Raw genomic sequence first — 15,866 nt, 5'->3', positions numbered from 1 at the left:
TACAGTCATCACTTGGTATCTGCAGAAATTAGTTCTAGTACCCCCATAAAGACACTAAAATCTGTGGATGCTCAAGTGCCTTATGTAATATAGCATAATAATTGCATTTAATCTATGTATATCCTCTCTTATATTTTAAATCATTACTAAATTATAGGTGACCATTGAGCAACATGGGTTTGAACAGCGTGCATCCACTTAATACATGTGTTTTTCTGCTTTGGCCACCCCTGAGACAGTTAAGACCAACAGATCCCTCCCTCTTCCACCTCTTCCTCAGCCTACTCAACATAAAGATGATGAGAATGAAGACCTTCATCATGACTCACTTTCATTTAATGAATAGTTAATATGAATGATGAACTGAAAATCCTAAAGATTCCACATAGGCACTTGATTTTTCAAGTCACCTGCTTGGCCCTTTTCCAAGTGTTACTATACTTTCTCCAATAAACTCTCACTTTGCTTAAAATAAATTCTCTGCTGTGTATCCTTACATTATAATTAATAAATCCTACATAAATTCCTTATGATTTTCTTAATATATTTTCTTTTCTCTAGCTTATTTTATTCTAAGAATATACAGTACATAATAGATATACTATTGACATAAATTGACTGTATTATTGGTAAGGCTTCTGGTCAACAGTAGGCTACTAGTAGTTATGTTTTGGGAGAGCCAAAAGTTATACATAAATTTTCAACTACATGGGGAATGGCACTGCTAATCCCCCGCGTTGTTCGAGGGTCAACTCTAATTTATAATATCTAATACAATATAAATGCTATGTAAATAGTTGTATTGTTTTTTATTTGTGTTACTTTTTATTCTTGTATTATTTTTATTTTTTCCCCAAATATGTTTGGTCCTTGGGTTGGCTGAATCTGCAGATGCAGAATCCACAGATATTAAGGGTGGACTATATTGCTAAGACGTCAATGCTGTCCAAGTTGATCTACAGATTCAATGCAATCCCTATTAAAATCCCAATGATAGGTTTTTTTTTTCCAGAAATAAAAAATAAAAAACTTCCTAAAATTCATATGAAACCACAAAGAACCCAAAATAGCCAAGAAAAACTTGAAAAACAAAAACCAAACTGGAAGAATCACACTTCCTGATTTTAAAACTTACTATACAAAGCTACAGTAATCAAAACAGCACAGTAACGGCATAAAAACAGACATACAGACCAATGGAATAGAAGAGAGAGCCTGGAAATAAGCCTTCAAATATACGGCGAAACAATTTTTGACGAGGGTGCAAGATCATTTAATGAGAGAAAGAACAGTCTTTTCAACAAATGGTGCTAGAAAAACCAGATATCCACATGTAAAAGAATGCAGCTGGACTCTTATTTAGCACCATACATAAAAATTAACTCAAAATACCTAAATTAAATATATGACCTAAAACTATAAAACTCTTAGAAGAAAACTGAGCAAAAACTTCACAACATTAGATTTGACAATAATTTCTGAAAAATAAAACCAAAGGTACAGGCAAAAACAAAAGGAACAGACAAATTGGATTTCAAAAAACTTTTAAAAAATTTGTGCATCAAAAGACAAATACAGATTTTAAGATGGCGGATAGGAGGCTGGAATAGCTTGCAGCTCCTGCTCAGACAGAGCAGCATGTGGAGACTCACATCGTGAACTTTTGCTCCAAGAACTACCACAGCAACATACCAAAAAGCTGAGAGAATTCACAGACCCTTTGGAAGAACTGGATTGCCTCTGCAGGCTCCCTGAGACACCAAAAAACTGTGAGTCCGCTTGCTTTCTCAGTGGGGTAGGCTGGTGATCTGGGGCAGTTCTCAGTCCTGCTCACTGGCTGCCTGGAAATAGATTCGGTGCTTCTCCGGGGGCATGGTGGGAGTGAGGCCCACCTTTAGGACTGCAGGTTGTGTGGGAGTGTGGAGAGGCCTCTGTTTTCCCCCACTTTCCTGGTGACCTGTGTGACTCAGCAGAGGCAGCCATAATCCCCCTGGGAACAAAACTCCACTGGCCTGGGAACCACATCCCCATTCCCCACAGCGGCCACAGGAAGCCCCACCCAAAGAGAGTCTGAGATCAGTCATGCCTATCCCTACCCCTACCTGGTGGTCTTTCTCTACCTGCCCAGGTTGCCAAAGACAAAGTGAGATAGTCAGGTGGGAGGGGGTCCCCGGAAAAACTCCAACTGGCTTGGGCACTGGGAGGAATGCGCACCGGGAGGAATGCGCACCGGGGTGAGCCTCAGGAAGTTGCCTCCGTTTGCAGCTGGGAGAAGTCTGGCCCCTGTTCTTCCTGTGTGGAACCTGGGATGCCTACCTGCGAGGCAAGAAGCACTTTAGCAGGGACTCCCGCCCCGCGGAGAATCTATTTTCCCCATTTCTTTCTTTCACTCAAAAAAACCCTGCTTTGCTCACCCTTCAAACCCCATCTGCAAGCCTAAATCTTCATGGCCAAGGAAGGACAAGAACCACGTCTTTGGCTGAATTAAGGAAAAGTCCTGCAAAAAGAAAACACAGAATCTCTTGGGAGCTCTATAGCCCCACCCACCGCCTGATCCTCCCTATACAACCACAGCTGATGCACTCTTGAAAAGTGCTACATCCGGCTGGATGCCAATCAACACGAAACCAGAACGCCAAACAAAAATACAACCAAGGATCTTCAGTGTCCATTTCACTCGCCTGCTACCTCCTCAAGAACAGGTGCTGGTATCTGCAGCTGACAGACCTGAAGATGGATCGCACCACAGGTCTCTTTGCAGACACTCCCCAGTACCAGCCTGGAGCCCAGTAGCTCTCTGCTGGACGGCTGAACCCAGAAGAGCAAAAACAATCCTGTAGTTTGGGTCTCCCCTAAGGAAAGGGGGAGAACACCATATCAAGGGAGCACCCAGTGGGACAAAATACTCTGAACAGCAGACTTTGAGTTCTGACTTTAATACTCCACTGACAGCACTAGACAAATCAAGACAGAAAGTCAGCAAAGAAACAAACTATACCCTAAAACAAATGAACGGAACAGATATTTACAAAACATTCTACCCAACAACTGCAGAATACACATTCTATTCATCAGCACATGGAACACTCTCCAAGACAGACCATATGACAAGGCACAAAACAAGTCTCAGTAAATTTAAGAAAATGGAAATTATATCAAGTACTGTCTCAGACCACAATGGAATAAAATTGGAAATCAACTGCAAAAGGAACACTTAAAGCCATACAAATATAAGGAAATTAAATAACCTGCTCCTGAATAGTCATTGTGTCAACAATGAAATCAAGATGGAATTAAAAAATTATCTGAACTGAACGATAATAGTGACACAACCTATCAAAACTTCTGGGACACAGCAAAAGCAGTGCTAAAAGTTTATAGCATTAAATGCCTGTTACATCAAAAAGTCTGAAAGAGCACAAATAGACAATCTAAGGTCACACCTCACAGAACTGGAGAAGCAAGAACAATCCAAACCCAAACCCAGCAGAAGAAAAGAAATAACAAAGATCAGTGTAGAAATAAATGAAACTGAAACAAACAAACAACAATACAAAAGATAAATGAAACAAAAAGCTGGTTTTTTGAAAAGATAAATAAAATTGATAGACCATTAGTGAGATTAACTAAGAAGAGAGAAGATTCAAATAAGCTCAATTAGAAACAAAACAGGAGGTATTACTCCTGATGCCACAGAAAAACAAAAGATGATTCAAGGCTACTACGAACACCTTTACACACATAAACCAGAAAACCTAGATGAGATGGATAAATTCCTGGAAATATACAACCCTCCTAGATCAAACCAGGAAAATACAGAAACACACCAATAACAAGTAGCAAGACTGAAACTGCCAACAAAAAAAAGTCCAGGACCAGACAGATTCACAGCTGAATTCTATCAGACATTCAAAGAATTGGTACCAATCCTACGGACACTATTCCTCAGGATACAAAAGGAGGGAATCCTCCCTAAATCATTCTATGAAGCAAGTATCACCCTAATACCAAAACCAGGGAAGGACATAACAAAAAAAGAAAACTACACACCAACATCCTTGATGAACACAGATGCAACATAATACTAGTGAACCGACTCCCAACAGCATACCAAAACGGTAATCCACCATGATCAAGTGGGTTTCATACTAGGGATGCAGGAATGGTTTAACATCTGCAAGTCAATAAATGTGATACACCACATAAAATTAAAAACAAAATCACACGATCGTCTCAATAGATGCAGAAAAAGCATTTGACAAAAGCCAGCATTCCTTTATGATTAAAACCCTCAGCAATTTTGCTGAGAAGGGACATACCTTAAGGTAATAAAAGCCATCTATGACAAACCCACAGCTAGTATTATATTAAATGGGAAAAAGTTGAAAGCATTTCCTGAGAACTGGAACAAGACAAGGATGCCATTTTCACCACTTCTATTCAACATAGTACTGGAAGTCCTAGCCAGAGCAATCAGAGAAGAGAAGGAAATTAAGGGCACTCAAATTGGTAAAGAGGAAGTCAAACTGTCACTGTTTCCTGATATGATCGTATCCCTAGAAAACCCTAAAGACTCATCCAAAAAGCTCCCAGAACTAGTAAATGAATTCAGCAAAGTTTCAGGATACAAAATTCATCAGTAGCTCTGCTATACACCAACAGCAACCAAGCTGAGAATCAAATCAAGAACTCAACCACTTTTACAATAGCTACAAATAAAATAAACTTAGGAATACACCAAACCAACTAGGTTAAAGACCTCTATAAGGAAAACTATAAAACAGTGCTGAAAGAAATCATAGATGACACAAACAAATGGAAACACATCCTATGCTCATGGATGGGTAGAATCAATATTGTGAAATTGACCACACTGCCAAAAGCAATCTACAGATTCAATGCAATTTCTATCAAAATACCATCATAATTCTTCACAGAACTAGAAAAAAAAAGTCTTAAAATTAATATGGAACCAAAAAAGAGCCTACATGGCCAATGCAAGACTAAGCAAAAAGAACAAATCTGGAGGCATTGCATTACCTGACTTCAAACTATGCTTAAGGCCATAGTCACCAAAGCAGCATGGTACTGGTATAAAAATAGGCACATAGACTAATGGAACAGAATAGAGAACCCAGAAATAAAGTCAAATACTTACAGCCAACAGATCTTCAACAAAGCCAACAAAAACATAAAGTGAGGAAAGGACACCCTATTCAACAAATGGTGCTGGGAAAGTTGGTAAGTCATCTGTAGAAGAATGAAACTGGATCCTCAGCCCTCACCTTATAAAAAAAAATCAACTCAAGATGGAGCAAAGACTTAAATCTAAGACTTGAAACCACAACAGTGGAACACTGGAAACACCATTCTAGACATTGGCTTAGGCAAAGACTTCAGGGCAAGAACCTAAAAGCAAATGCAATAAAAACCAAGATCAACAGATGAGACTTAATTAAACTAAAAAGCTTCTGCACAGCAACAAAATAATCAGCAGAGTTAACAGAAAACCCACAGAGTGGGAGAAAATCTTCACAATCTATACATCCAACAAGGAACTAATATCCAGAATCTACAAAGAACTGAAACAAACCAGCAAGAGAAAAACAAACAATCCCATCTAAAAGTGGCTCACGGCATGAATAGACAATTCTCAAAAGAAGATATACAAATGGCCAAGAAACATGGAAAAATGATCAACAATGCTAATTACCAGGGAAATGCAAATCAAAACCATAATGTGATGCCACCTCACGCCTGCAAGAATGGCCATAATCAAAAAACCAAAAAATAATAGATGTTGGCATGGATGTGGTGAAAAGGGAACACTTTTACACTGCTGGTGGGAATGTAAACTAGTACAACCACTATGGAAAAACAGTGTGGAGATTACTTAAAGAACTAAAAGTAGATCTACCATTTGATCCAGCAATCTCATGACTAGGTATCTACCTAGAGGAAAAAAAGTCATTATACAACTAAAATGCTTGGACACACATTTATAACAGCATAACCTGCAATTCCAAAAATATGGAACCAGCCCAAATGCCCATCAACCAACGAGTGGATAGAGAAAATGTGGCATATATGTACCATGGAATACTACTCAGCCATAAAAAGGAATAAAACAATGGCATTTGCAGAAACCTGGATGGAATTGGAGACTATTATTCCAAGTGAAGAAACTCAGGAATTGAACACCAAACATCGTATGCTCACTCATAACTGGGAGCTAAGCTATGAGGATACAAAGGCATAAAAATGATACAATGAACTTCCGGGACTCAGCGGAATGGGTGGGAGTGGGGGAAGGGATAAAACTACACATTGGGTACAGTATACACTGGTTGGGTGATAGGTGCACCAAAATCTCAGAAATCACCACTAAAGAACTTATTCATGGCCGGGCACAGTGGCTCACGCTTGTAATCCCAGCACTTTGGAAGGCCGAGGCGGGTGGATCACGAGGTCAGGAGATCGAGACCACAGTGAAACCCCACCTCTACTAAAAATACAAATTAGCCGGGCGTGGTGGTGGACGCCTGTAGTCCCAGCTACTGGAAGAGGGTGTGGCAGGAGAATGGCGTGAACCCGAGAGGCGGAGCTTGCCGAGAGACGTGATCGCCTCACTGCACTCCAGCCTGGGAGACAGAGGGAGACTCCGTTTCAAAAAAAAAAAAAACTTATTCATGTAATCAAACTCCACCTGTTCCCCAAAAAACCTATTGAAATAAAAAATAAATTTAAAAACAAAAAGACAATTATCAACAGAGTAACAAGGCAATGCATAAAATGGGAGAAAATGTTTGCAAATCATGTATCTGATGAGGGATTAATATTCAGAATATAGAGAACTACTAAAATTCAACAACGAAAAGAATAACCAGATTAAAAAATGGGCAAAGAACTGTAATAGGCATTTTTTGAAAGGAGATATACAAATTGCCAATAAGCACATGAAAAGATGCTCAACAGCACTAATCTTTAGGAAAATTCAAATCAGAACTACAATGAGACACCACCTCACACCATTAGGTTGGCTACCATCAAGAAAAAAGTGTTGGCAAAGATGTGGAGAAACTGGGAGACTTGTGCACTCTTGGGGGTAATGTAAAATGGTACAGCCATTATGGAAAATAGTATGGCAGTTCCTCAAAAAATTAAAAATGGAATTACCATATGATAGGGCAATTCCACTTCTGGGTATATAACCAGAAGAATTTAAAGCAGGGTCTCAAAGAGAGAGAGAGATGCCCATGTTCACAGCAACATGATTCACATTAGCTAAAATGTGGAAGCAACACAATTGTCCATGGACAGATAAATGCATAAGCAAAATGTGGTATATACATGCAATGTAATATTATTCAGCCTTAAACATGAAGGAATTTCTTTCTTTCTTTCTTTAGAGAGTCTCGCTCTGTTGCCCAGTCTGGAGTGCAGTGGTGTGATATTGGCTCATTGCAACCTCTGCCTCCCGGTTCAAACGATTCTCCTGCCTCAACTTCCCAAGTAGCTGGGATCACAGGCACCCACCACCACATCCAGCTAGTTTTTGTATTTTTAGTAGAGAGGAGGTTTCACCATGTTGGTCAGGTTGGTCTCGAACTCCTGACCTCAGGTGATCTGCCTACCTCAGCCTCCCAAAGTGCTGGGATTATAGGCGTGAGCCACTGTGCCTGGCCAGGAAGGAATTTCTGATGCTACAACATGGATGAACCTTGAGGACATTATGCTAAGTGAAATAAGCCAGTCACAAAAAGGCAAATAATAGATGGTCCTATTTATATGAGATGCTTAATCAAAATCATAAACATAAAGACAGTAGATTGATAGGTCCCAGGGTCTGGGGAGAGGGGGAAATAGGAGTTACTGTTTAATGGGTATAGAGTTTTGGTTCTACAAGATGAAAAGAGTTATGGAGGCAAATAGTATGGATGGTTGTGTAACATTATGAATGTATTTAATATCACCAAACTGTATACTTGAATATTGTTAAAATGACAAATTTTGTTACTGTATTTCATCACAGTTAAAAAAACTGGAAAAAAATTTGTTAAAATGGCAAATTTTATGTTATATAATTTTACCACAATTTAAAAACATTTATTTAGCTAAAAATGGCAAAGTTAAAACTAAATCCAAAGTCCTCTTTTTTTTTGAGACAGGGTCTCACTCTGTTATCCAGGTTGGAATGCAGTGGTGTGATCACAGCTCACTACACCCTCAATCTCCCAGGCTAAGGTCATCCTTCTGCCTCCGCCTCCCAAGTAGTTGGGACCACAGGCATGTATCACCATGCTCAGTTAATTTTTTCAAAAATTTAAAAATTATTTGTAGAGACAGGGTCTCCCTATGTTGCCCAGGCTAGTCTAGAACTCCTGGCTCAAGAGATCCTCTTGCCTCAGACTCTCAAAGTGCTGAGATTACAGGTGCGAGCCACTGCTCCCAGCCAGTCCTCTAATTTTTAATCCACTGTTTTCTCCACTAAATCACAGTCTTTTCAGAGAATCCTTGGCCAAGTGATTTATTTATGACTCCTGTGTTTACCTCACAGAGGTGGATTCACAAAAAAGAAAATATATAAGAAAATAGAAAGTACAATTAAACATGAAAGTAGGAAGGAATACTAACTTTATTAATCCAATGGCAGTCCTTCTAAATTTGAGCTAATTAGGATAGAGGCAAACAGGCAAAAGAGCATCTCTACCTTGACAAAACAAACTTATAACTACATAAAATTATCAGAATATATTTATTTCAATGCCAACTAAAAATATACATAAGCAGTAAGGTTAATTATTTATTTTGCATGTAACACATACTGTCACTTACTCCTGTCAGTCCCAAATGAGTGAAGAGCTAGATTTCCCTTTTCAGATAAATCAGAAAATTTCCAGATATTTTCTGTAGATTGCAACTATTCCTGGACAACTATTTCATTAGGAAAACAGTCCTACTATTAGGAGCTCCTAAGTATACAACATTATAAACATGTTTTCTTATCCTGAATTATTAATTTAAAAACAATTTCAGCTTTCTAAAAGCACTACAAATTCAAATGATAGTTCATTCTTCTAACAACTTGGAATCTTCCAAGGAATAATCCTTTTGACCTATGAGCAGAAATGTGAAGTTGTTTTGAACTTACTGTACTAAAATACTTTCCCATATTATTTAAATACTTTATTTGTAGAATTTATAACATTTAAATTTAAGCTTACATAAACTATATCCTAATTTCCTATATGTAGGAAAAAAAGCAATGATGGTAGTAAAATTGTTTTGATTTCTAACCAAATTGTTGTGCTTTTTAATCACAATTCATTTGGTATAAAGCAAAAACAAAACAAAAGGTATCTTTTAAAAACCTTATATAAAACAATATACAAACTATTAAAGACCACTAATAAATGTTTTCTTTATATGTACCCAAGATACCATACGCAATAAAAAAGCGCCAAATGTCTGAAACAAGCTTCACTTATTCTGCAAATTGGGTTGCTTAAAATGCTAAAGGTCTTCAAGCTTAGTTATTTACTGACTCCCTTTCTCATTATCTAGAGAGAAAATGCATTCTTTTAAAAAGAAGCGCTCATCTGTGGAAACTTTCTAATTAACTTGGTTCAAAGCATGTGCAAGATGGCAGTTTTCTACACTGCTTCAGCATTTTAATTGACAGAAAATGCTTAGCAGCCTATTCACAACCCCCCTTGGTAATTAAGCTAGGGTCAACTCTATGACTAAATGAGCCAATCTTGTGAAACAAGCGATTTCTACCATACACAGTATATAGCATATTAGGTTTACAGCAGTCTTTGAACAAAGTTAATGAGGTAGTAGCTGTGCCACTATGAGAGATTTATATAGAACAAGTTAACCTTTCTTAATGGTGCAGTAGTCATTAAAACTAATTACTAGCAGGGCATTATCTCTAACAATTATTAACATCTATCAGCACATAATTAATTCAAGCTGCATTTCTGACAATGCTAATAACCACCTGCAAACAACTAATCAATATTCACTATTAGTAACATATTTGTTTTCAAAGCAAATACAATTTCCTCTAAGGCTTTTCAGATTGAATAAGCTGTAACTTTCAATATTACTATAGTCAAGCATCTGTCAACAGCTTCATTAGAATATATTGACTATGGCAATATAATAATCCACGGGTAACATAACAACAAAGAACAAGAAGCTTTTCAGAAGACTTCAAAATAAGAAAAAAGCTATTAGTTTTAACTTTAGATCAGTCTCAGTCTCCATTTTTCTCCGTAAGGAACAAATAAATCTATTTTATTTGTAATTAAGTTTAATCTCAGACCTAGCTTCCCCTTTCTTCTGCCACAATGAGAATTTACAGGCACCTGAGAGGGACTAGGCCTCTCAGAGCGCTTATTCATCCACCAAGATCAGTAAGCATGAAGTCAAGAAAGAGGACAAATTTATCTATTCAAAGATCAGAATTCAAATCTAGTTCAAAGACCCACTTTCTCTGCCTTTACTGATCTTACCACAGGGCCCCACTTGTTTATCAAGAAGACCATTCTTAGATTTTTTTAAACCACCAACTTATCTATACTTAAAACAATACTTGCAAATCTGTCAAAATACTAGTAAAAATAATTCTATAAAACTTGCCTCATTTCTCTGCCACTTATATTCTAGGAAAGCACTCTCCAAAACCTTTTCAGGAGGAAACAGTAGAGCAGGAAGTATAAGAATTACAGCACAGTGGTTATGATTATATGTTGAAGGAGAATACTATAGTTCATAGCATGGCTCTGCTACCTGGCAGCAGTTTGTGTGACCTTGGGCAAGTTACCTGACTTACTCTCTAAGCCTCCTTTTCCTCCCCAAATGAAAGTGAATAAAAATGCCTGTATAGTGGGTTTAATAAATTAAAAGAAATATCCTTGTAAAAATGTTTAGTACAGCACATGGTAAAGTCCCAATAAACATAGGTTTTTGTTTTGTTTTGAGATGGAGTCTCACTCTGTTGCCAGGCTGGAGTGCAGTGGTGCGATATCGGCTCACTGCAACCTCTGCCTCTCTGGTTCAAGCAATTCTCCTGCCTCAGCCTCCCAAGTAGCTGGGACTACAGGCGCACACCACCACACCCAGCTAATTTTTTGTATTTTTAGTAGAGAACATAGATTATTATGATTCATTTATCTAGTCTACATTTATTTTCCTACTGCGAAGATATTAATCAGAAATAGAAATGTAGGTGCCTAAAAGACTTTACTTTTTATGTAATAATATTTCCTTTTACTTGTATCTTTATCGCAAATAAAATTCTTACATACTGGAATGGGATACCTACCTTATTCCTACACTATGAAATGTTTAAAAATTCTGTCCTCTCAATCCTTTATTATGCCAGAATTCAGTTTTAAGTCCATATTCATACAAATCATTTTGCTCATTTTACTACTATCCTCTAAAGCCACCCTATCTGGCATTTCATCCAGAACTGTGTTCACAGTAATTCCATCAGTTTTTCATTACTTTATGGTTTAAAAAAAGAAGTTCTCAAAACTAATTTTGAGGACATTCATTATCAAAGTATACCAGGCTGATTGATACATTCACATAATGATCTTCAAAGACACATTTCAACAAGTGTCTTTCCTGGATTATAACTGAACGCTTACAGACTAATATTAAGCAATTGTATTCATTCAATCAACATAAGAGTTTAAAAGGTTTAGTCACTGTATTAAAGCAACTAAAGTCCAACAAAAACAGATTAATTTAATTATTAAGATCCCCCAAGATCTATACTATGAGGGAGACATCTAGTGGTGTCAAGGAAGGGAACATAGTTTAGCCTAGTATGGTCACTAAGTTTACCCAGAGGGGCCAATACTTGAACTGAATCTTTGAGGAATCACAGTCGTCAGTCAGGCACGGGGGTTTAGAAAGTGAAGAGGGAGAGAGGGACGGGAGAAAAATGGCACAATCTATTAACAGTAGTTTATTATCGTTAGAACTGAGAAAAGAGGAGAGAAATGAATGATGAGGGGTAAGAATGTCAAGACACACAGGGAGGATCATATTATGGAAAGCCTTGTGGGCCAAGTAAAGGGCTCTGAACAATATAGCATGATGCAGTTTCCTAAAATGCATGAGAAAAAATACAACTAGCACATCACATCAAATCCATGTTCCAGAGATATAAAAAACATATACTAGTGAGAAAATACAAAGTATTAAGTAGTGTGAAGACACATGGGAAAAATCACAAAGGTGGTATCAGAACTAACTTAATTTGGAAGACAATGTCATAGGGATTAGATACTCAGAGGTTTCATCAGACAAACCTTAGGGTTTATGGGCTCCGTCAGTTTCCTTATCTTGTTTTTAGAAACAAGAATCATATAATCTCTCCCTCACAAGATTACTGCTAAAACTTAGTGGGAAAAAAAATGCATTTAAAACAGCACATAAGATAGCAAAATGGTTACAGGATTGAATCCCAGTACTACCATTTATGAGCTCTGAGATATTAGAAAAGTTACTGGGAAGAGTAACATTACCTGTCTCATAAAAGTGTGGTGAGGAGTAAATGAATTCAGCTTAGAACAGTGTCTGCAATATGTGTTTAAGTAAATAAGATTTTAAAAGTACGTATTAACAAAATGTTAGCTATCACTATAAAGAAAAAATTCTGTGTCAGAATCTCTTTGCATTTTAGAAAGATAAATCTAGTTTAAGTGCTAAGAATGTCTTGCAAGGGGACACAAACACAGGCAGGGAAGGTTATGAAGTTATTTCAACAATCCAATAACCAAGAAAATCCAGAATTGTTACAACAGAGTGGATGGAGTTAGAAGATACTGAAGAGATAGCTTTAACTGGACTTCATACCTGATTACAGAATGGGAAAAAAACGAAAAGAAAAAAAAAGAGAAAAAGAAAGTCAAAGAGTTCCAGATTTTATCAAAAGAATGAAATGTAATGATATTTGGGATCCATTAAGGGGTACAAATTTTGTGTGGAGTATAAGTTTTGAAATATTAAGTGGGAGGTACCTGTGAACACCAAGGTGGAGCCAGGTGGGTACCACAAAAAAAGAGCCTAAGAGAAATTTTAAAATAGTTTTGGTTTTACCCTAGTTGAAGCTCTCTAGAAATGCCCATAATAAAGTTCACGTGCCAAGTTTATTAGGCATTTCTAAGACATTCCTGGAGTTTACACACAGTAGCTTCCCTTTTTATGTCTTTAAAATTTAAATCATCTTTGCTTTTCAACAAAGGCACCCTGATAAACGTTAAGTAATTAGAGGAACAAATAACTTTATTTAGGGGTCCCATTACTTATATTTGCTTATCAAAAATAATCAACTTATCACAAATCTGTATATCATTTTCAATCTAGTACTCCATCCACAGCAAAATATCCCTTTGTAATATGCCAGAAGAGATAAATAAAACATATTGTGCCTCCTGTCTTCCCCCAGTTTCTTTTAAACATGCGCATCTAAACCTGATTAAAATATATTTAAAGTCTGATACCAAAAGAAAGCCAATAATTTAGGATTATTTTCTAATTCAACTACAGTTTAAAAAGTAACTACAAGTACTATTTTAAGGAGAAAAAACTTAAAATTTCTCTTACCTGATGCCCCTATATTTGCCTCATCTTCAGGAACCAGGTTTTTATCCTTATTTATATCTTCAACTAAAAGTTTGTCAAAATGCTCAATACAAAGTCTGCTGTCGATTTGATATAACAACGCAGGGCAAAGGTATGTAAATAAATCAGTTGAGATAGGAGAGTTGGCACCATGACCATAGTATTTTAATAACTGAGTGACATTCAAACACTGCAAGGAAAGTGATAAAACAAATTAAGTAAGAGTGTCTTTAAGGAGATTATGCAAAAAAATTAATTACTGCCTAATAAATATTCTAAATATTACTTGCAAATAATCTGTAATACATAGATATCTATTACAAATAAAACTTTTTAATAAGAATTTCTAACACGGATACACTCAACTATATTACCCAAAACTTTTCATGGACTTTAATAATTTTTCTACTCCAACACATGAAAGATAATGACTTTTTGTCATGGATAAGGATGACTCACAACTATATCCCCAAGACTCTCGTAGGATGATGAGAAACATCATTTCCCTATCAAATTGCAATCATCGGTGACTCAAGATCCTTATCTGTGGAACAGATTAAATAGATTTAGAGTACTTTAATGGCTTATATTAAAATATACCATAATATAGACATTTTCATTGCCAAGTGCACTCCAAAAGCATATTGTTTTGGAAAATTCTAGCCCAATGTCTGTTGATAGGAACAAAACTGGAAGATAAAAATAAAGGCAGCTTCATTCACTGGTACTTTAAAAACAAACAAACAAACAAAAAGTAAGCTTAACACTGATGAAAGAGGAGAAAAAAATAATAATAAAAAACAAAACAAAGCAGAAAACAAATAGCCAACAGGTGTGGATCCATCATATGGTTAAAAACAAGCATCTAAATTATGGCAAAAGAGACTGGCACTGTCCCTTTGTCACATATATCTGCTCTGGTTGCATGCTTGTTTATTAATTTGCTATCTCACTATATGGTTTTATCTATGGCACACACAAAAAAAACATGAAAAACTAAAAACCTATAAACACACAAAAATTATTCTTCTTAGTTTTTTTTTAATTTTTATTTTTTTCTATTTAGCACCACTTAATTGCTTTTGATCTTCTTAGGTCTCAATTACCATAAGGTACTACTCTATTAAAAGTATTGAACATTTCAGAATCATGAGATTCCCAGTATGAATCAGACCTATCAGAATGCCATTAACAAGTCTAATGATGCAAACCTCATGGATGTGATACAAAGAGGAAATGAACAATAAGATCTAGTAATTATCAACAAAATATTCTAGGATATTATCTTAAGTCATAATAATTATCCTAAGTCATAATAATTAATGCACTGTAATTCCAGCAATTTGGGAATTTAAGGCTGGAGAACTGCTTGAGGCCAGGAGTTTTGAGACCAGTCTGGGCAATATAGTGAGACTCCATCTCTACAAATAATAAATTTTTGAAAATAATAATATAAATAATAATAAAATGAATGCATACTTCAAAACCATACTAAGATCTTGATTTATTTTAAAATCAGTATTTATAACTGCTGAAAACCAAATAGCTGATGATTTATCTAGGGAAGAAACACAAAGATATTTACCTAGACATAAAACATATGTCAATGATAGTGACAGAAAAGGATGTGGTCATTTTCCACAGTTGATGGTTCTACTTTCTATATATATGAACAACAATTCAACAATTTTTCTAAACTTAGTAAGAATGCTAAAAATAGAATAAACAAGGAATCAACATCCCTTTAATGAAACTAAAATGAATGTGCTTAAGGTGAATAGTTAAAGGAGCCAACCAAATGTGTAAGTACCCAAGAGTATGAAAATTTTAAAGGAAAACAGGACATCCCATTACTATTAGTTTCTTATTATTATACCTTTTTATATTCATCCTAAGTCTGTGAAAGGCCTGAGAAAAAAACAATTATCATCAGTAAGTAGGCCTTGTCATAAAGTGACACAGAGAAAACAAGCTAACCATATGTGCAAAATACCTGACTTTGGAGCTACATCAATGACTTGGAAACACTGAATAGTTAATTCAATAAATTAACAACTTATGAACTGGAAACTGCTCTAGTTACTTCCCAAGAGGACAAACTGAACAATTTAAAAAATTTAATTTTCAAATACCTAGAACGTGGCTAACAATAATAACAGTAAGAGACTAGCTTGGAGAGTCAATTCATAAGGAATACATTTTCTAACAACATTAAAACA

General features: G+C 36.2%; 1 protein-coding gene across 5 annotated transcripts in view; it reads right to left on the bottom strand.

Moving 5' to 3' along the window:
• The window catches only part of SLC39A10 (solute carrier family 39 member 10), an 82,168-nt gene that overhangs the window by 40,696 nt on the left and 25,606 nt on the right, over window positions 1-15,866 (bottom strand). For all 5 annotated transcript variants that reach the window (XM_023217937.3, XM_023217929.3, XM_023217919.2 and 2 more), the window contains exon 3: window positions 13,630-13,837. In XM_023217937.3, the coding sequence (XP_023073705.1) occupies window positions 13,630-13,837 (208 nt within the window). The remainder of the gene's footprint in view (window positions 1-13,629; window positions 13,838-15,866) is intronic.

This window comes from Piliocolobus tephrosceles, chromosome 11, assembly GCF_002776525.5.
Source record: "Piliocolobus tephrosceles isolate RC106 chromosome 11, ASM277652v3, whole genome shotgun sequence".
NCBI lineage: Eukaryota > Metazoa > Chordata > Mammalia > Primates > Cercopithecidae > Piliocolobus > Piliocolobus tephrosceles.
Note: the sequence above shows the minus strand (reverse complement) of the source record. Positions and strands in the feature narration are given on the sequence as shown.